At 49.1% G+C, this 20688-nt stretch overlaps 7 protein-coding genes across 7 annotated transcripts; 3 read left to right on the top strand and 4 right to left on the bottom strand.

Moving 5' to 3' along the window:
* Nucleotides 1-312: 312 nt before the first annotated feature.
* On the bottom strand, nt 313-2414 carry N7447_003421 (FAD-binding oxidoreductase; the record flags this gene model as incomplete). Its single annotated transcript, XM_057227696.1, has 7 exons — nt 313-483; nt 557-787; nt 845-1513; nt 1571-1742; nt 1790-1810; nt 1861-2282; nt 2340-2414. 7 exons carry the CDS (start codon nt 2412-2414, stop codon nt 313-315), a joined length of 1761 nt encoding a protein of 586 aa, XP_057087037.1.
* Nucleotides 2415-3743: 1329 nt separating this feature from the next.
* On the bottom strand, nt 3744-4220 carry N7447_003420 (ribonuclease H family protein; the record flags this gene model as incomplete). Its single annotated transcript, XM_057227695.1, has 1 exon — nt 3744-4220. One exon carries the CDS (start codon nt 4218-4220, stop codon nt 3744-3746), a length of 477 nt encoding a protein of 158 aa, XP_057087036.1.
* A 574-nt stretch (nt 4221-4794) lies between these two features.
* Nucleotides 4795-6294, top strand: N7447_003419 (Zn(II)2Cys6 transcription factor domain-containing protein; the record flags this gene model as incomplete). The annotated part of the gene is made up of 2 exons (XM_057227694.1): nt 4795-4887; nt 5077-6294. The coding sequence occupies 2 exons, from the start codon at nt 4795-4797 to the stop codon at nt 6292-6294; spliced, it is 1311 nt and encodes a 436-aa protein (XP_057087035.1).
* A 603-nt stretch (nt 6295-6897) lies between these two features.
* On the top strand, nt 6898-7822 carry N7447_003418 (RTA1 domain-containing protein; the record flags this gene model as incomplete). The annotated part of the gene is made up of 2 exons (XM_057227693.1): nt 6898-7084; nt 7143-7822. 2 exons carry the CDS (start codon nt 6898-6900, stop codon nt 7820-7822), a joined length of 867 nt encoding a protein of 288 aa, XP_057087034.1.
* Nucleotides 7823-10651: 2829 nt separating this feature from the next.
* N7447_003417 (MARVEL domain-containing protein) lies at nt 10652-11350 on the bottom strand (the record flags this gene model as incomplete). The annotated part of the gene is made up of 1 exon (XM_057227692.1): nt 10652-11350. One exon carries the CDS (start codon nt 11348-11350, stop codon nt 10652-10654), a length of 699 nt encoding a protein of 232 aa, XP_057087033.1.
* A 546-nt stretch (nt 11351-11896) lies between these two features.
* On the top strand, nt 11897-14684 carry N7447_003416 (glycosyltransferase; the record flags this gene model as incomplete). Its single annotated transcript, XM_057227691.1, has 5 exons — nt 11897-12738; nt 12792-12952; nt 13000-13363; nt 13426-13776; nt 13841-14684. The coding sequence occupies 5 exons, from the start codon at nt 11897-11899 to the stop codon at nt 14682-14684; spliced, it is 2562 nt and encodes an 853-aa protein (XP_057087032.1).
* A 397-nt stretch (nt 14685-15081) lies between these two features.
* On the bottom strand, nt 15082-20256 carry N7447_003415 (uncharacterized protein; the record flags this gene model as incomplete). The annotated part of the gene is made up of 1 exon (XM_057227690.1): nt 15082-20256. One exon carries the CDS (start codon nt 20254-20256, stop codon nt 15082-15084), a length of 5175 nt encoding a protein of 1724 aa, XP_057087031.1.
* Nucleotides 20257-20688: the final 432 nt, after the last annotated feature.

The raw sequence follows: 20688 nt of genomic DNA, 5'->3' as shown, positions 1-20688 counted from the left end.
AACAACGGGCTAAGAAACAGACGGCTAAGGAACAGACGGCCAAGGAACAGACGGCTAAGGAACAGACGGCTAGGGAACAAACGGTTAAGAGCAGAGTAAGGAATGATGAACGGCAGATTAGCCAACAACACCAAAAATTCTCAAGACATACTGACTTCGGCATTAAGTGAGTGGCACTCCACCATCCTCAGGTCATTGTTCATTTATCTGGATATATCTATTGAACAAGAGTACGAACTACTACAGTTATTTTCGAAATCGGCTTGACTGATACACACCGAATAACTCTTCCCTGGCCCCGCCGCCCAGGCCTTAGAATGTAGCACAGAGAGAACCATTCTTCTGCTGCTCAAATGACTCACTGCCCACGCAATGGTGGCACCACAGCAGGCTGTCCGGGTCGTACTTCTGCTTTATAGACAGCGCTCGGGCATAGTTGGGGCCCCAGAAGGCCCACTGCCAATCGGGTTCCCAGGAGTTGGCCTTTTATTATATTAGTATTTGTGCCAATCATGAAAGTGTGAGTAGAACGCGTGCTGAGTGAAAGTAGCCATACCTCATTGTAGTAAACGCCCGAATCAGGCGCCAGCTGTCTCAGTGCATATCCCGTGCCATTCGTCACGCTGGCAATGGCCTTCTTGGCTTCATCCTCGGGAAGGGTGTCATCCCATGATACACTGCTGATCAAATGCACGACCGCATCCCGCCATGCCGGGTTAAGGGCATTATCGACGGGTCGGTGGCTGATAGTCATCGTGCCCGAGATCGAAGGACTCGAGACTCCATCCTATAAGTGAGATATCAGTGCTGCCTTCGGTCAACGTATCTGTAGAGTCTGACGAACTGGAGAGTCTTTGCTTCGCGACGCAACAATCTCAAGCGTTTTTGCCAACATCTCTGTGTCTTCGACCGCCTTGTGAGTTAGCAACCGACTCGCGCGGACCCCCCGGGTTGTACCAGCGTCGCCACCTATCGGATACAGTTTCTCGATAGAGTACCACGAAGGCATCCACGAGGTGAACGATGAAGACTCAACACTGCCGTTGTATGTTCCCAGGTGCTTCTTGAGTGGGGCAATCAACTGGTCGATAGAGGTTGTGTTCGTCGAACCCAGCTGGAACATGGTATATTGGAAACTGTAAGGCGGTCCACTGGCGGTGTAATAGCCCATCACACCTGCATCCTGGAGCTTGACAAAATCCTTGTGGAGATTGGCAATAATCTTCCAAAATGCCGTAGAGGGTGTCCCATTGCGAGCACTGATGTTCACGGAGGCTACCGATAGGGACGGCATGGGGTAGATCTTGACGGTGAGACTGAGAATAACGCCGAAGCCAGCGCCGCCGCCTCGGATAGCCCAGAAGAGGTCGATATTCTCACATTCGTTGGCTGTGACGATGACACCTCCCGGAGTGACAATCCGAGCCTCGATGACATTATCAGCGCCCATGCCGTAGGCGCCAGTTATGATACCATGACCACCTCCGGTTGCCCAGCCGGTAACGCCGACATCCTAGTATATCGTTAGTCATTTAAGATGCTGTTCCAGGATGCTTTGTTCTTTGCTTACCAGATTGGATCCTATGACAGTCGTCATGTTATGCTTTGCAAGATACTGGATGATCTCCCCATCCTGAACTCCAGCGCCGAGAGTTGCAGCATCGTGGCTCTCCGCAGAATCACATTTGGCTGGTGTAAATGAGGGATGGATTCTGATGTTCTTCATGTTGTGGGTCCAGATCCTGGTATAGTCAGTCATGCTCTACCCATGTCAGGTCGAATCACATACGATAGACTTCCATAAGCCGAACTGTGCCAGAGTTAGTCTTTGAACATCCGAAACATACAGGACAACCTTACCTCTTCTCAGGGTTATGTCCAGTATTCTTAATGTTGAGCCTCATATTGTGCTTCTTTGCAAAACCCAAAGCTGCCTGCACATGCTGCGCGGTAGTTGCATTCACAACATACGGAGACAGGTATCCCAACGAGCATCCCTTAACACCAGCATCAGGATCGCCGGAGATGCTAGTGCCATTCGGGTAGATGGGAGTGCAAGTGCCGTTCGACCACAGGGGATCGGACACTGTAAACGGGTTTGACGAATGATAACGCGAGTCTGTCCAATCCTTGAGCAAGGCGTCACAAGCCGACTTGTCGTAATTCGGCTCGTCTTGGTAGCAGGCGGAGCCGGGTGGAATTGTCTTGATCAAGCGACCCGAGACGGTCTCGTTCAGATATGACCAATCATTGCTAGAAGGCCAGCAGTGGTCTGAGGGAGCCTAATTTGCGCTATTTAGAATATATGCGTGTCTGACCAGTATGGCATGCGTCCTTACACATTTGCACTGGGAGCTGGCGCCAGCCACACCGTGCACTAGCAGCCATAAAGGTAAGAAAGACAACGCCCGCATACTAAAAATAGTTTGGTGCTAGATGTTGGCTTTCACTTCTCAAATGTGTTGGCTACAAGCCGGCATTCAGAAGCCCTTTATATATCCGTAGTGAGTGCTAAATCATATACGTGTGTCTAATTTCCAATTAGAACTGATCAACTCTGCTTGGCGTGACGTACAGGGGTAGGATCAACCACAATTAGATACAGGCTCCTGAGTTGGTCGAAATCTTCAGGTCCACATTCTTCCAATACATGGTCCCTCCGGTGTTGGCTTTAACGCCTTCGGGAAAGCTTCCGCCCGTGGACCTTAGGCTTCCAGATTGTCTATAACTGGGGACACGGAGGTCGGAACTTTGCCATTTCAGCTACTTGTTTCTGAGGATTCTCATGGAAACTATATTCTCGGGCATACCCACTTTGCTGATCAATCTGGGACTAAGGCGATGCGATTCACCGCATTAGGAAATTCTGTCGTACTCGTGTAAATCCCGGGAATTCCTAGCCAATAATATTGTCAAGAGCGAAAGGAACGCCGGGTATATACCGAGATACCGAGCGCTGGACCGACTATTTGCAGGTTCATTCTTATTTGTCCTTAGATTCATATGGGTCCAGCCCTCCGCCACCATATGAGCTCTACATCACACGAAAAACGGACAGAATGGATATCCCGAGCTACCGTGTGCTTCGACTCCTTTTCTGCGATTATCATTGGCCAATAATGGCCGAGAGGATGTCTGTGTCGAGTCCAGGGTCGCTCAAAATCCAAGTTGTCGTGAGGTTATGATTGGATGGTAGGCGGGCGTTGTGGTTCTCTATAGGATCCCTCAGCGGATCATAAAATTCATCTATTTCGGTTTCGTCTGGTCAAAATTGAGTGACCTCAGTAACGAAGGAATTTTCCGTTATTATCGTTTTAGAAACCGAATCATTCCTTAATTGGACAAAGTCATGAACACGAACAAACAGTTGCAAAAAATTAGTGGCGATACCCAACGCCCCACTTCAGCCTTCCCGCAACGGAGTATGGAACGAGTACGAAGCAAATAAGCTTGAGTAACAGGGATAGGGGTACTCCGTACACGTAGCCCTAAATTGGGTGTTCTTGTATTAGAATTTTGGCCTTTCGTTTGACCTTGAAATATAAAGTCTCAGGCCGATCGATCTCGTTCCTAGTTTCAAATTTAACAACACTCGACCCGTCCAGACCCAGATCAATCCGCTCAGTGCGCAGCTGCATCAGGATCGATGCCGTTGCTTTGCGGAGTCCGGACCAGTACTCTAGTGTCCTCTTTGCTGGTGCCTTGATTAGCCGCCTGGTCGGCCGACCGGTCTTCTCCAATGCTCACGCCCTTTCCCACTCAATATTTGCCTTGTTGCGGAAACGACGTTTGGTCGCGGCTGCTAGGCGGATATATCGGTTGTGAGGGTTCTGTGGTTCATCGGGTCCTTGCGCAGCTTCTTTTGTATGTTGGTCCACGATCTCGATGCCTAGTACCCCTTGGTGAGCCGGAATCCATCTGAGTTTAGTTCGGATCCCCTGCTCCGCCAATTGGCGGATCAAATCCAGACATCCTGCCAGATAGACTTGACCTGAAGGCATACGCGGTCGGCAGAGCGCTTTCAGCGCCGCTTGGCTGTCTGCAAAGATGACCAGGCCGTTCTTTGCCTGTCTGGTCCAGGGCTCGTTACTGGTCAGAACTGATTCGAGTGCCATCTCTATGGCGCGTAGCTCCGCGGCATACACGGTAGACGTGTTGTCGTCGCCCATAGCCAAATGGGTGACGTGATCTTCAAGATCAATCACTGCAGCGGCTCCCATTTTCGCTTCGATTCCCCCCCCGTCGGTATATATAATCAAAGGTTTTTCTCTTCGAAAATGAAGCTTTTTCCTACCATACTAATTCATGCATCACCACTTTTTCACCCGGTTTGCCTACAATGTCCCTCTCTCTCCCCCTCAATCTTGAGAACTATCTGGGTAATATAAGGGGAGTAGTTATACCACAGGCTAAGACACTAGGAACAGCCTTCAAGGACCTGCTATGGCCTAAGCGGAGTATAGGTGCGCTTGTATCACTGGCACAAAGACGAGGAATCTGTGGAGTCAAGGCAGCAGACATTGGACCAAAGTGCAAACTGTTCAAGGTTCAAATATTTTTAAATTTTTGGTTTGGGTGAAGCTCCCTGAAGCTAATTAGGAAATTTGCGCGTATTCGTACTTGAATGACCCATTTCCCCACAACCTATCAAGATGGCAAGAACACGAGTTATAGATATGTCAATCCACGCATCTGCACTAGAATTCAACATTCAGTCTAAATCCAGGATCTCCCGCTGACTGCCGCAAAGAACGAATACGACGTCTTTCTCTTGTCTTAACTTGGTCTACGGTGATGGATCCCTCAAACGTAAAGCCTATCAGGGCACGGCGGACACATCGAAAGTCGCGTGTTGGCTGCACCAATTGCAAAATGCGTCGCATCAAGGTAAGACTCTTGGCTACTACTACTACTAGTATAACTGTGTCATTCTTGTTACATCCTTTCCCTTGAATCGTTATTCCACATCACCTTGTGCTTTTCCCACATTTTCAAACCACCAAAATCACCACTCTCTTCCTTGCTTCTAGAAACACTATGTGGAGAGCACTGTGCCGTCTATCTTGCTTCTCCCAGGATCGATATACCGAGCTACCGGAAACTAACTCGTTCCAGTGCGACGAGAAAAGACCAGCCTGTGCCAACTGTTCGAACCATTCGATCGAGTGCGGATATTGCACTGCTGCACAGCCATCCGAATCAAAGTCGCCAAGCCCTTTTCAAGTTTCCACCGATCGGCCCCGTTCAAAACGATACAAACCTCATCGATATGCGACCGGCCAACTTGAACAAACTTTCAAATTATCCAAACCTCCGCTGTCGCAATTAAGTCGATCGACTGGGGCACAATGTAATGTCTCTTCAGGCTCGATGGAGACCATTACTCTGCCTGACCTCAAACTCTTTCACCATTACATTATCAACACATATCGAACCATGACGACTGGTGCGCATCTCGAGAATGTGTGGCAAACACATGTCGTGCAATGGGGGGTTAAATTTCCTTCACTCTTACACCTCATTCTCGCTCTATCTGCCCTGCATTTGGCGTACGAGCAACCAGGTCTCGATGCGGAGTACACCGAACAAGCCGACAAACATTTCACCTTCGGAATGCGATCGGTAACAAGCGTGCTCTCTGAGCTGAACGTTGAGAATTGCCAGAAGATTTACATGTCCGCTATCATGATCTGCTTCATATACTTCGGTAGAGGTCCAAGGCCAGGCGAATACCTCATCTTCAGTGACAATGGGCCTGCTGAATGGCTGGTCCTTATGCGCGGAGTGAAACTAATTCTTTCCTCTCACCATGCAAAAATATTTAGTGGGATTCTAGAACCACAGCACATTGAGCGAAATCGTGACTTAACTCCTGAGATGCGCACGGCGTTGCAGGAACATACCGTTCACACGGAAAGGGTTCAACGACTCGTTGAGCGAGATCTGGTCGACGATGAAATCCGCGGGATGCATCTTATTGTGATTGAAGATCTCTACAGAACCATGCGCGAGGTCTCTGAAAGACGATCTGCCGGGTCCCACGGCGTGGATCTGATGGATCTTTTAATAGGATGGCTTTATCGTCTTCCTGAAGAGATGATTGGATTATTAGAGCGAAAGGCACCGCACACTCTGGTAATACTGGCGCATTGGGCCGTTCTTCTAAGATACATGGACTCATCGTGGTTCATGAAGGGCTGGGCTGAGCATCTGCTCTCGGGCATTTCTACCTATTTGCCCGAGGAATTCCGTTGCTGGATTGAGTGGCCCTTGCAGCAAGTGTATCGAACCTAAGAGGGTTAGCTTTGTAAAATAGTTAAATGCCAAATTATCGGCCAAATTATCTGGTTGGAGCTTGAATACTAAGCTCCTTGGGCTCATAATATTCATATTTCAAGCAAGTCGCCCACTTTCTGGATGGTCATGTATTTCATTCACACATTACTTAGCTTAGCTTCCAACTTTGGTCTTCTTTATCATCTTTTATCTCTGAATCAGTCGCTTATCGATTTCATCCACCCATTGGGCTCTACATAGTACGTCCTAAGACCTCCATTCAAATCACATATAAAGCAGATTTGTTGACACTCAAGAAGATCCATCCTCCAAGATAAAATGAAAATCAGTATTGTCTACCATAGTATTAGCCTTCTCAATCTTTAGATTTGCTGGAAAAAGAATTGTGGAGCACATCGAGTGGGTTAGCACCACGTAAAGAACATAGTGCCGCACCGTATTCGTTCTAAAATTACCTAATCTGTCAACTATAACTAATAGATCTTTAAGGAACAGCGCGTGTATGGTTGTTTCAAAAATAGTTTGCGCATCTCATAAAGCTTGTCGGCATTTCCACTTTGATTTTAAGAGATTGATCTCAATTACCTCCAATCTTTGACCATGGACATTGACTTCCACCCTGGTGTCAACGGGTCGGACCCGTATGTCGACTTCTACCCATACACTCCCTCCGCCACAGCAGGATACGCATTCCTGGTTATATTCGGCATTGCGACAGTTGTCCACCTGGTCATGATGTTTCCATTCCGCGCTGCATATTTTATACCTCTCGTTCTAGGGGGTGTTTGTACGTTTCCCCGTTCCAAGTGGTCCAGGCAGGACTCGACTAACATGATCTCATCCAGGTGAATCATTCGGATACTACGGCCGGGCGTGGTCGCATGAAGACCGAACAGAAATTAGCTCATGGGCACTCCAAGAAATGTTAATTCTTTGCGCCCCTCCACTCATCGCCGCGACAATCTACATGGTTCTCGGTCGAATCATCCGGTCCTTCAACGCCGAACATCTAGTCAGCATGACTCCGAAAAAGATCACGGTCATATTCGTACTGAACGATATACTCACCTTCTGCACGCAACTTGGCGGAGCTGGTGTTCAAGTCACCGGAGACGCGCATGTTATGGCGATCGGCAAGAAAGTCGTTTTGGCAGGTCTGATCTTCTCTCTGGTTGTGTTTGCGTTCTTCATTTGGATTGCGGTAACCTTACATCGAAGGCTCAACAATACGCCTACGGATACTTTGATGATGAATGATCTTCATTGGCGGCGTTACATGTGGGCTTTGTACGCAGCCTGTTCTGCGTTGATGCTTCGAAATCTTGTTCGAACTATCCAGTTCGGAGCAAGTGAAAGTTCCACTGTTAATCAGAAGGAGCTTTTTATCTACGTCTTTGACGGCTTCCCCATGTTCTTTTCTATGATTGTGTTGGTGGTTTATCACCCTGGTCTTCTTATTAAGAAAGCTCGCCGGTTGGGCAAGGTTGCTGCTTTCTGTCGGAATAGTTACACCGGCATACCGTAGGATTTATTAATCCTAAATATGCAGTGATATTTCTTATTTAATGGGATAGTATAAATTGCCAGAATAGTGGATACTGAAATACAGAGAGTTGAATACCATTGATTGGACCCATACATTACACCATACGGATTACTCTGACACTTTCCATGATCCCCTGACGGGTGAGGATCGCATGTCAGATATCCCATTGGTGTCAAGCGAGCCGCGAATGATGGCCGTCTAGATGTTTATGAGGGTCATTAACGTATTTCACTACCGAGCTGGCCACCCCCGAGCTGGCCACCCAATCAAAAATTCCCTACGTGATTAGACTCACCTTTTTCAACCACCTACCATGCCACCAATACGTTCTCAAAGCTCCCAAAAACGCGTAGAGCAAGAGGGTAGACTCTTATTAGCTATTCAGGCTATTAAGAACCAGGAATTTAGCTCTATATGTAGAGCAGCAGAGGTTTTTGACGTTCCCCTCACTATGCTCTCGACGCGTCTAAATGGCATCACCTACCGCGCCGAAATACGCGCAAATTGCCATAAATTGACTGTTTTTGAAGAGTAATCACTTTACGAATAGATTATCTCACTGGATGACCGCGGAGCAGCCCCCCGGCCTAATACAGTACGTACGGTCGGCCAAAATAGGGTACAAAAATTTGTTAAAAGATACCCTGACCTTTCCGCTCGATTCTCAGGATCGTACGACTACTGGCGAGTATTATGCGAGGATAAATCCGCGATTCGAACGTGGTTCAACTTCGTGAAATCTACGATTCAGAAGTACGGTATTGCGGATAAAGATATCTACGATTTCGACGAGACTAGCTTCGCTCTCGGCCTTACGGCTACCACTAAGGTTATAACGCGAAGAAGCGCTGGTCAGAGAGCTATTTTATAGCCTAGAAATCGCGAATGGGTCACTACAATTAAGGCAGTAAATACGATAGGGTGGGCGTTACCGCTATGCGTCATTTTTAAAGGCAAGGTTTTTATGGCGGCATGGTTTAAGGATACGCAATTACTAACCGATTGGCGATTTGTAGTCAGTGAAAATAGATGGACGAATGACGCTATCGGTCTCGGATGGCTTCAAAAAATATTTATTCCATCGACTTCTTACCGAAGAAAGAGTCGGTATCGGCTACTTATCCTCGACGGCCATAGTAGCCACCTTTTAGCTAAATTCGATGCGATATGCTCTTAAAATGACATTATACCAATTTATATGCCTTCGCATTCGTCTCATCTTTTATAGCCTCTCGATATCGGCTGTTTTACGGTGTTAAAAAAGGCATATTCCGACCTAGTGGATTTGCAGACAAAGCTTGGTATAAGTCGAATCGATAAATGCGACTTCCTTACAGCCTATCCCTAGGCTAGAAAGGTAGTATTTAAGTCACAAAATATTGTGAATAGCTTCGCAGCTGCTGGTTTAGTGCCTTTCGACCCGATACGTGTGATTTCGAAGCTTGATATCCGACTTCGTACACCCCCCCTCCGTCCGAGCCGTGGCAGCGATTCAAGCATTAATTTTACGCCAAAGACGCCGCGTATTGTGAAAGACGTTCGCCGGCAGGCTTCTTCTATTAAGCAATTGCAAGAAGAGAACCTATCGCGCGCGGATGAAGCGTTCGAGTAGATCGTGTAAGGCGCCTATTTAGCTATACACGGCGCGGCCATTTTACGTCAGGAAAGCCAGAAATTACGCGTCGCTAATGCGAGAACCACCCAAAATAAGAAGCGCACGAGAAAGCGCATAGCTCACGAAGGTGGCATGTCAGATTTGGAAGCTATGGAGATAGTATCAGGTCTAGGAATAGCCGATGAAGTAGGTCTAGGTGGTGATGGCGATTCATCACCGACGCCGAATCAAGCCGATAAGAGAACGCCATAGCGATGCAGTATTTGTAAAATGCCTGGACATGAGAGAAATAGGAGCCTAGGGAGGCCTGAATAGTTTCATTTTTAATTATCAGGCGTTGTGGTGCTTATTTTTTTCAATTCAATGGTACCATGTTTGGCGGGGTGGCCAGCTCGGTAGTGAAATACTTTGTATTGCCTGTTGATTCAACCGCGATGTTTCATTTGTTCAAGTTGCCATATTGGTTGATATTAATGATCGAATCTTAATTCTTGTATATAAATGGAATTTTCATTGAATATGTTCCAGATTCACTGTGGGATCTTTTTGTCTTTTTATGTGGCAGAGTATGCAGCAAATGCCAAGTGATGGGGAGTATTATCTTTGATATCAAAAATGGCGGCGTCACTCAATTTCTTGGTCTTTTTTTCTCTTTCTTTTTTTGATTAGCCGTAGGTTTCAGCTGGGCGTCTGCTATGGACGATGGGCGTATTGGTGATTTGAAAGCTGGGCCGGTTAAGACTAATATTCGGGCATGAAGTGACTGGCTACAGAGAATTTCACGCGTATTTGTCAAATATTGGTGGCAACTGTGGAATTCATGGCTGCAAGAGAATGAACATTTGCTTGTCCGGAGGTCCTGGTATGAGGTACAATCTAACATAATATAATGAGGTGCTTTTACCACAAGGGCGTCGTATATGATGCCATAGCAAATACCAAGATTACTTTTTTCTTAATAATTTTTTATAACAAAGGTGATTTGTATTTCCATGCTAACGCAATCCATCAAGCCTAGGATTTCAGGAGTAGTGATAAATCCATGTAATAGAGGACAAATGTTAACAAGGACAGGAGAAAAGAAAAATGTTCATAGGCCCCTGATTGCGCCCGCTAACATAGACACAAGAAGATAAAGCAAGAAATAATCAAGAGGTAGATCGGAAAGGCTGGTTTTATGCTTTGTTTGCACTTCAGCCTTTGGCAGTATGTTTACTATCCCCTTCTGCAACCCCCTTCATTTTGTCTGACTGAGCTTCGATATCATCAGTGCTCTTCGCACATTCCAAAAGGGTGTGTTCCTCCAAGCTGGTCTTTTCAGGGATCAGCAAGCCCTTTCCCTCGCCGATACTGCCATTTTGCTCCTCACGCAGTGACCCGAGCTCCTCTTGGATAGTGTCAAGTTCATCGGTTTTTCTAGTAACTTTGCGTGTTCTGATACACCAGGCAATGCCAAGTACGGTAGTCGCAAACCAGAGCAACATGCTGATCAAGTCAAGCCATACCGCGACACGCATGCGCTGGATTGAAAGTGTTGCATCTTTGTTTTCGTTTTGAACGTTGGATGCGTATGCTGACCCAAAGACACCGACTTGAGCCAGCCACAGTACAAACAAGACTCCGTCCCAAGCTGACCACCCGACCCTGGTCACTGTCACAAAGCAGTGTACGATGCATGTTATTGCAGAGAGGGCAGCGACGAATTCAGCGTAGATCCATTCCGCGTTGGCGTGTTTGTTGGTTTTGGTTGCGTGGGCCAGATCAACACCGTAGATTCCGGCAATTGTCACGGCTAGGACAAACTGAAGAGTGCGAAGAGCAGCTCTACACACAAGGCCGCAGATTCCACCTTTGTGCCAGTACTGATCGATCTCGGGCCTGCCTTGGGTCATGGTGGATAAAATAAGTCGTGGAAGGTATTAAAAAAAGTATATTGTAGTAAAAGCCAAAATTGTAGAAGGGCCGAGACGAGCATTAAAAGGTTAGAAAACACCGATAAAAGGGTTTAAATATTTTATAGCTTAAGGTTTACGTAGATCCAAAAGTACGCAAACCTTAACCAAAAATATCCGAATCCCCAGGGGGTGTGGACGGGCGCTTAACCTATTTGGGTAGTCCTCACGTATTCGTACCTACCTGACCAATGGAATACTAAACAGTGCCTAAGGTGGCGTAAAACCGCTTTTAATAACTTTGGTTGTTTCCAATTATGGGCTCGACGGGTGGTCAATTGCCAATATCTGAATTCAAAGGGAGAGTTCCATTGGATCAAAAATTGGTTAGCGGAAGTTGATTTTAATCTTCAATCGTGCCGCCACTGTTGCTTTTCGGCTCCATTTTTCAAGACCCTCACCTCTTCAAAAGTCTACAACTTAGCCTGATTGATAGGGGAGAACTGATCATTGCTACGAGTTTCTGGAGGCAGTCTCCATTTAGTGATGATCGATACAATCTCTGTTGGCACTGGTGACCATGTCGAATCCCCTCCACCCTATGAGGCGACCGGGGGCGCCATCAGCAGCACCCTCAACCACGACACGGGGACCTTATCTGCTGTGCCACTCTCCACCGAGGTGCCATCCCCGGAGATATCTTTGGCCCCCAATGGCCGCGTAGATGTCCGTGTCCAGTCGCGATTCAGCCGGAATTTAGAATGGCTGTTGAGTAACCAACCCGCTGAGGTGCCACTGACGGAGGCAGATCCGACTCCACCTTATTCAACCTTCCGTCTTCGCCTTAACATCGTGATTCAAGTAGTTGGCAGCCGTGGAGATGTCCAGCCGTTTGTGGCTCTTGGCAAAGCTTTGCAGAAACATGGCCACCGCGTGCGGTTGGCGACACATGCTACGTTTGATCAATTTGTCAGGAACGCCGGTCTGGAGTTTTATGATATCGGTGGGGACCCCACTGAGTTAATGTCATATATGGTGCGAAACCCCGGTCTGATCCCGAGTATGAAGACCATTCGCGCTGGCGAGATTCAAAAGAAGCGTGCCTCGATGGCGGAGATATTGAACGGCTGCTGGGACTCATGTCTGAAGCCAGACCAAAATGATACGAAACCATTCGTGGCGGATGCGATCATTGCAAATCCTCCGAGCTTTGCACATGTTCACTGCGCTCAAGCTCTTGGGATTCCCGTTCATCTCATGTTCACGATGCCCTGGACGAGTACGAGGACTTTTCCTCATCCACTGGCAAATTTGAAGTATTCAGGGAACGACCGATCATTGGGAAATTTGATTTCCCACTATTTTGTGGAATGGATGACATGGCAAGGGTAAGTTCTCTACTAAAAGTGCAGAATTATGGAATAATAATGGCCTATTGCAGACTGGGGGATTTGATTAATGCTTGGCGGAAAGGCTCCTTGAACTTGGACCCTATCCCTGCCACAGAAGGTCCGAACTTACTAGAGACGCTCAAGGTGCCTTTTACATACTGCTGGTCGCCCGCACTGGTACCAAAACCAAGTGATTGGGGGTCCCACATAGGTGAGTATACATGCCCTCCTTTATTTCGAAATATGCTGACTGGTTAGATGTTTGCGGTTTCTTTTTTCGTGAAGCGGTCCCCTACACACCAACCCCAAGCCTGGTTACTTTCTTGCACGCCGGCGTTCCGCCAGTCTATATCGGGTTTGGAAGCATAGTCCTCGAGGACGTGCAAACAACCATGTCCGTCATACTAGAGGCTGTTGAGAGAACTGGGACGCGGGCCATCATCGCCGGTGGGTGGAGTGATTTGCGAGGGGAGCAGGACTCTAACGTTTACTACATCGGCGATTGCCCCCATGAGTGGCTTTTCCAGCACGTAGCTGCTATTGTGCACCACGGCGGCGCCGGTACTACTGCCTGTGGGCTGCGGAATGGTAAACCTACAACTATTATTCCATTCTTCGGAGAGTGAGTCTATCGTTACGTGTGTCTTTCGGATTATTATGTGACTAACGTTCGAGTTGTTTCAGCCAGCCATTTTGGGGCAACATGGTCGCCACCGCTGGGGCCGGGCCTGAGCCTATTCCCTTCCAAGATCTCACGGCAGCAAAATTGGCAGATGCCATCACTTACTGTCTCACACCACATGCTAATACCGTGGCACAGTCCATTGCAGATAGCATGAACGAAGAGTCAGGTGTTAGTGCAGCCGTTGATTCATTTCACGCGCACCTCCCGCAACAAAGTATGACATGTGACCTTCTTCCCGGGGAAACGGCAGTCTGGAAGGTCAAACGAGGTAGGAAAGCAATGAAACTATCCGCCACAGCCGCATTGGTCTTGAAACGCGAGGGAATGTTGCCGGAGAAACATCTCATACCGTGAGTTTAATGGCATTAACTTGCCTGGTCAAATTTCGCATCACGACTAACTTTCAAATTACAGGTATCAGAGCAAGCCCTTCATAATCCACATAAAGCGATGGGAACCCCTAACAGCCATTTCTTCAACATCATTGTCGACCATTTCAGGCATGGCTGACGCCTCAACTGGCGTTTTCATCGAGCCTTACAAAGAGTACAAACGTCTCCGCTCAAATCGCAGCCACGAAACATCTGCCCTTGGTTTATCCACATCATCGACCAGGTGTGAGATTTCTTCAATAACCGATTCGGTTGCACCAACAGCGACAGCCTCCTCGAGCAGCATCACCGCTAGCACCGAGCACAACGAACCAGAATATGCAAAAAGAATGGCACTTGCGTCTGCTACCAGCTTTGGAAAATTCCTGGGCCGGTCCTCTCGTGGAGCATTCGTGGATCTTCCTCTTGCCACGGTAGAAGGATTGCGGGCTGTTCCTGGCCTGTATGGAGAAGAAGTACGAATGTATGACCCAGTATTGGACTGGAGAACCGGGACCATAGTGGGGTGTTCAACATTTGCACATGGTATATCCGAAGGTTTCACGGATATCTTTGTGTATACGTGGCAAGGGAAGAAAAAGCAGGGTGCTGTTGGGGTGGCTAAAGGATTGTCAAAGGGATTGATAAGTTTTACATCCAAATTAGGAGCGGCGACAATAGGCCTTGTTGCATATCCAAATCAGGGGATTTACCGCTCACTGCAGGCTTCAATTCGAAAAGATCTCACGAAGCAAATTGCAGAAGCGAAATGGGCGGACTCAGAGTGGAATTTTAAGCTAAGCATGCAGGTGGACGTGACAGCAATTTGTTCGCTGTATAAAGAGTTGTTGGTGACCAGAGAGAAGACGCACGGTCGAAGGTATTAGCTCTTCTATTGAATCTCTGGAGGAAAACTGAGATGAATGAGCCTCTCTCAGCAACACTCAGAGTACCACTAGTCCAAATTAGGTGCCCAAAGGAAGAACAGTTACAGGTCCTCATATTCTAGTTGTAAACAATGACATGTTACTATATATAACAGACGATGGAGAAAGTAGAGAGAGTAGGCACAATTGCATTATTCCACTGCCAGGATATCATTCGGCCAAGTCTAAATGTACAAAAGAAAAGTGCTAATAATGACTGAAGATGTTCCAAAAAATATGAAGTAGAAGGAAAATAGAAGAAAAAAGAGAAACCGCACAATACACCCCCCCCCCCGCCCCATACTCGTTCACACGTACACCCAATCCTAAACCCAGCATCAACTCATCACATCACTCATCAATACCTGAGCTTACCAACAAGCCCAAAGGTATAAGCTGCCTCAGCCTCGCTCTTCATTTGAATCATAAATATCTTGCCAGAGCCAGTAGCAACGCCACCCTTCTGCGCAATGGAGGCATCTTCATTCTCTTCGCGAATGGATACTGCAATTCCTGTGCGGGCGATGCGCTCAAAGGCATTCTCACCTAGACATACGTCGAGGAGAGTCTCGCCACGTGTCTTGCCGCGGACGACGATGCGCTTCTCGACCGAGATGCCGCCGCGCGGGGAGGCGGGACCTGATGTGGGAGGTGAAGTGCCGCTGGAGTTGTCGGCATTGTCACCTAGCGGGGAACTGTTATCACTGCGGCCGCTGACGCCAGTACCAGGTCGGGAGGGGTTCTTGGGTGGTGCGGGCATGATGGTCATTCGGGCGGCCCCCATGTCACGCCACTTGGAGGCGGATTCACGTGCGTACAGGCGGACCTTGGCGTTTGAGAGACCGATGCCGTCGGCGCCTTTGACTGCTGCAGCGATGCGGCCTATGCCGGAGTTGGGGGATGGGTCGTTGCCGGAATCACCGGAGCCGGAGTGGATGCTGCCTTCGCGGCCGCTGCGGGATTCGATGGTTGAGCGTGAAATGTTGAACATTTTGCTGCCGTTACCAAAGCGTTTGAGGGCGGAGAACGCGCTGCTCATGGTTCCCACGCTGCTTTCGGATCCTTCGGCCAAAGAGCGCGGGGAGCTTGATGCGCGATAACTCTTTCTGCGACGGGGCCAGCCAAACAGACCTCCACCGGATTTTGGGGCAGGCTCAAAGGTAGAGGCATGGCCGTCGAATGGGCCGCGGGCATTTTGGAGTGCGATATATGTTGGGTTGTTGATTCTCGATTGGTTTATTAGGCCATATAAAGCGTCACACTCATCAGGGTTGCCTGATCGGAACATGATGTTGTTACTGGAGGTGATTTTGGATCGCTCGGTGGGAGGAGAGCGAATACTGATATCGATGGCGGTGCCACGGCGAATAGGAACGAGTGGTGTCAATTCAAGAGAGATGAGCGGTCTTGATGATTGGGAGTCGGAGTTTGGATCAGGTTCAGAGCCCACGGCGAAGGCCTCGATCAGGCCAGGACTGACGACGATGCTACATTCGTCAGGAAGCAAAGGCTCCCAGTTGCCTTTATCAGACCAAGCAAAGACAGACGCAGTGGCCTTGTTACTCTTCGTGGGCTGTAGCGGCACCGCACGGTAGCCACTCTGCGATACAGAATTAGAAGGCGAGAGAGAACTGGCGTCAGTAAGCGCGTCGGGTGCAGGTGCTCTTGGCTTGGGAGTGACATAATCTTCGTCTTCAGATACCGAGGAGTAATCATCCTCCGAGTCAGAATAGCCACCGGATCTTGAGTATTCAGATGATGAGTAGGAATAGTGGCGCACTGTTGACGCGTCCGAGTCGGTCTCCGAGTAATCTGAAGCTGTAGAGGGTTCATATTCGTGCTTCAGGGGAGAAGAGCCACGTCGCTTGAGTCCACCACTGCTGGAAGTGAGAACTGGAGTAGTTGAACGCTTGCCATTGGCAGGACTGGGTGACCGATGAGGCGGGGGAGGGGGAGGGCTATCATCCTCCTTTGGCCGTCTTCGAGACTTCTTTCTCCTAGTTCTGGTTGGTGTCTCCGGAATTTCTTGCTTGGGCAAGCATTCGAGTGGAGGATAGTCTTCTTCATCTTCAGGACCGATGCTTGTCGGAGTAGAAAGGTGACTTTGGCTGCTAGGAGTTCGGATCTTGGGGATCAATGGGAGAACTGCTGAGGGCACAGATGAAACCCTAGGAGATTCCGGTTCAGGTTCCCTGACAGGCGTCTTTTGAGGTTGGGGAATCCTTGAGCGCGACTTTTCTCTGGGTGATGCTCTGGCTGGGGATTCCTCTGGTTCGCCATAGAATCTACCTCCCGTTGGGGTATCTGGGGTTTGAGGAGAGGTAAATGTAGGCCCGCTGTGTTCGGGTGCTTTATCAGATACGACTGTTTGCTGAGAAGCACCCTCCGAAGCCGGGCTATCACCATAGCGAGAGAGTCTCTTAGCTGCCTTGGATCGTTTGAGCCCGGTGGCAGCCTTTTCCGGGCTGGTTGGCGAGTTCCTGGGCGCCATAGAAGGAAGGAGAGGCAGGTCAGCGCGGGCGGGCTTGGCAGACAGCTCGGATCCTCCAGTGGTGTAGCCAGTCTCCCGAGTGACGATTGAGGACAAAGAGCTTCTGGCATCGGTGACAGAGCTGACCGTGCTTGGCTCAGACGAGTGCTCTTTGGGAGTCCACGAGCGTCGTTTACCGGTCGCCTTCTCGCCGATGGGGATATCAATGTCATTTGGGTGTGGCCTAGGGGGAGAACCAACAGCAGATGGCTTGCGAGCCTTGTTCTGCTTGGCTCGGCTGATGAAGCTTTGGCTCCGACAGATTGATGGCGGAATAGGGTCAGATCCGAGCAATGAGACCCACTCAGTCCCAACTTCTTCTTCGTCAATGCGAAGCGAGATCAATTCTTGCCAGTACTTGGTTTCATCTCCGGGAGCGCTGCGCAGCATGAGGATAATCTCATGTTTCGATTCTCCCTTGCGGGCTGAAACACATCTTAGGTCCATGGGAGGGAAGAGAAGCCAGCGATCTGAATGATCGATTTCACAAATCAAAAGATCACCTCCAGGCCCTTTGCTCGAAGCGTTGTCTCGATATAAAAGCTCAGCTCGACAATCTACAAGTTGTCCACTTGAGTGATACAATGATAGATTGAAGAAATCGCGGGCACGGACATGGCGAGTCTGATCAATGCCGATCCCGCGGAGAACGCCCAAGGTCATGGGATCTCTTGTGCGTGTTGGGTCAATACTAGCAGCAGAGTCATCTTCCAACCTCGCTCTTTCATCTCGGACGCGTTTTCGGGCATCAATAACAAGACTTTGGTAGGCGGCAGCGGTTTCTTCGGCCTTCGGGGATGGCTCCAGCATATTGATACCTTTGAAACTCTTTGCTAGGTACTTCAAACGTACCAATGGCCGTTTCAGCAGGTAGGCCACATCGACCTTTTCCCCTTCGCTGTTTATGATGTCGCCGCTTTCGTCTCGCTCCAAGCCTTCATCCAGGCTCTTCGTGTCATCATCGTTCGTGACTTCACCTTCTTCTAGAGGAGCGAGGTTGACAATGACATCTTTGAATCCAAGGCGCCACGCCTTCAAGTACTCGCGATAGACTCTCTGGGCACCTTGGGCCCATGTAAGCAATGCGTCTGCGTTGTCCTGCGGGATCCGCTTATGCAGGGTCTTAAGACGCTCGATAGCCACTCCCATGTTAACGATTGGCTTTGAAAAGTTCAGATCGTCTTGAGGGTCCAAAGACGGCCGAAACAGGCCTGCGGCAATGGCCGAATCTGAGCGGGACAGCACGCAAGTTAAGAGTACCGGAATCACCCCCCCGACGAGTGTTTTCAGCTCGCGCATATACTTCGTCTCGTCACCCGAAAGCTCATAGAGCAAATCGTCAACTGTCGCATGGGCCAGGCGACTTTTGTTGGTACGAATACTCCGATTCGACCGGGTGCTTCTGCGCGAGGTCGAAACAGATAGCACAGACATCAGGTCATTGTGTGTGGTGAGCCTTCTTTTCAGTTGCGAGGATACCACAGGTAGCGAGTCTGGATCGAACTGGTCATCCTTTTCTGCTTCTTCTGCTTCTTCGGTAAGTTTTGATTTGTGCTTCCCGGTGGAGGCAGACTTCGGTTTCTGCTCAGTTGCATCTGTAAAAGTGGTACTCAAGGTGTCCGTAGAAGCAATCGTTGATAAACGATGGTAACCGGTGGCTGGGAACGGCTTCCTACGGCCAAGAGGCACAGGTGCATTATGTCCCGATACTTCAGAGCCAGCATCGGAAAACGGCTGTAAATCGGACTCTGAGGGCGCGACACTGTCCTCATATGGCTTATCTCCGACATGATTGTCCTCTTTGCTCTTGACAGACGACTTGGAGGTCCTATCTACACTAGCCCGCTTCGATTCTGAGGCTATCTCGTGCTCTTGTGCCTTTGGTGTTTTGTCGATTGAAGAAACGCTGTCCTTTCCTTTGGAGTGCTTACTCACAGCGCTCTTTGGGCGAGACTCGGAGCTCTTCGGGCGCTCGCTGATTGTCGACGGCTCAGACTCGGTACCAGGATGCACGTCGCCGTCTGCAAGTTTTTGAGATCGCCTCGCTCGGCCTGACTTCAGATCCAGAGGAGCTGGCATATCAGTCTTTCCGGCTTCATCCATAAAAGGATCCGGTGTGTCAGAAAGCCATGCCTCGATTTTGGCTCCACGGCCTGTAGTTGGCGTAGGCGTAGGTCTCGGTGGTTCGGGTTCGGGGATCCCAAACATTTTTCTGGACTCGTCGATCATGTGCGCGAATATACCACCTTTGGGAGGCTTTGCTGGGCCGCGCTTGCGTCTCCTCGACAGCTCAGAGAAATCCGCCTCGCTTGCTGCCCATGCATCCTCTGGAGGAGGCGAGCGCGTCTTGAGTCTGTCCGAGAGCTCTGAAGCTTCAACGGATCTGGGATGATCCGTCTCATAGTCGCTCTCGGTGATGGTATCGATATTCTGTCGTGCACCCGCGGATTTGGTATCTCGAATAGGAGATTTAGTGCCTGTCCCAGTACCTCGTTTGCCCTGTAATCGAGGGAGGTCGCGATTCTTCTCGTCTTCATCTTCGGTCTCATCATGCTTTCCCCGTGAAGACCTAGACTGCCCTTCATTTGTGGTATATTCGGCTATGCGCCTGGGTGTGGGCAGATTGCGCGACGAGGACTGGGTTGAGGCTCTGTTTCGCGTTCGCTTCCAATGCTCGTCGCTCACCACACGTTTACGGGGCGTGCTGTGGCTGCGCTTCCTTGTGGTCGGGGGGTTGTTGATCGGTTTCTCCAGCTTCTCCAGCCTCTCTACCTTGACCTTGGCAGGCTTTGGTGTTGGCTTCACATCATTTTCCTCGTCATCGGCATAGGGGTCGTCGACCGTCACGACCCCGCCGCCTTGTTGCTGCCATTTTCGCACTCTTGAGCGCACAGTGTTCGTGTCGTGCGCCCCCAGCGGTTCTCCGATGTCCAGCGGTTTTGAGGTAGATTTTGGAGTTCCTCCACGATTGGAGGGACGTTGTGGCGTCGCAGGAGATGGCATCGGTACCTATAGAGCAAAACAGAGGCCGGTGTTAGTAGGGAGCTCTCGAAGGTTTGTTTAGGTACCCGAATAAACACAGGTTTGTTGACTTTCGTCACAGTTGTACTTACCAAACCCCCAAAGATCTCTAACAATTTTGGAGCATCTGTTTTTGGATCTCAAGAAAATCCTTCAAGGGTCATGAAAAACAATGCGTCACCTGGGCAGATGTCGGGGGGCTGACAAGTTCGATAAGCCTCCCCCTCTCCACACTAAATTGGTTGCTGGGAAACCAAATCGGGTGCGAACAAGTTCGTCTTCAATGGAGATTTCACCCCGTAATTTGATCTGAATCTTGATTAAAGATGAGATCTCTTAAATCCAAAAGAAATCATGGAGACAGGCTAATATTTAATATTGCTGGGTTGCGCGTCAGGTGCCTCGTGCATGAGC

The sequence above is a fragment of the Penicillium robsamsonii genome (assembly GCF_028829455.1).
Source record: "Penicillium robsamsonii strain IBT 29466 chromosome Unknown utg000002l_segment0_segment0, whole genome shotgun sequence".
NCBI classification, from domain to species: Eukaryota; Fungi; Ascomycota; class Eurotiomycetes; order Eurotiales; family Aspergillaceae; genus Penicillium; species Penicillium robsamsonii.
Note: the sequence above shows the minus strand (reverse complement) of the source record. Positions and strands in the feature narration are given on the sequence as shown.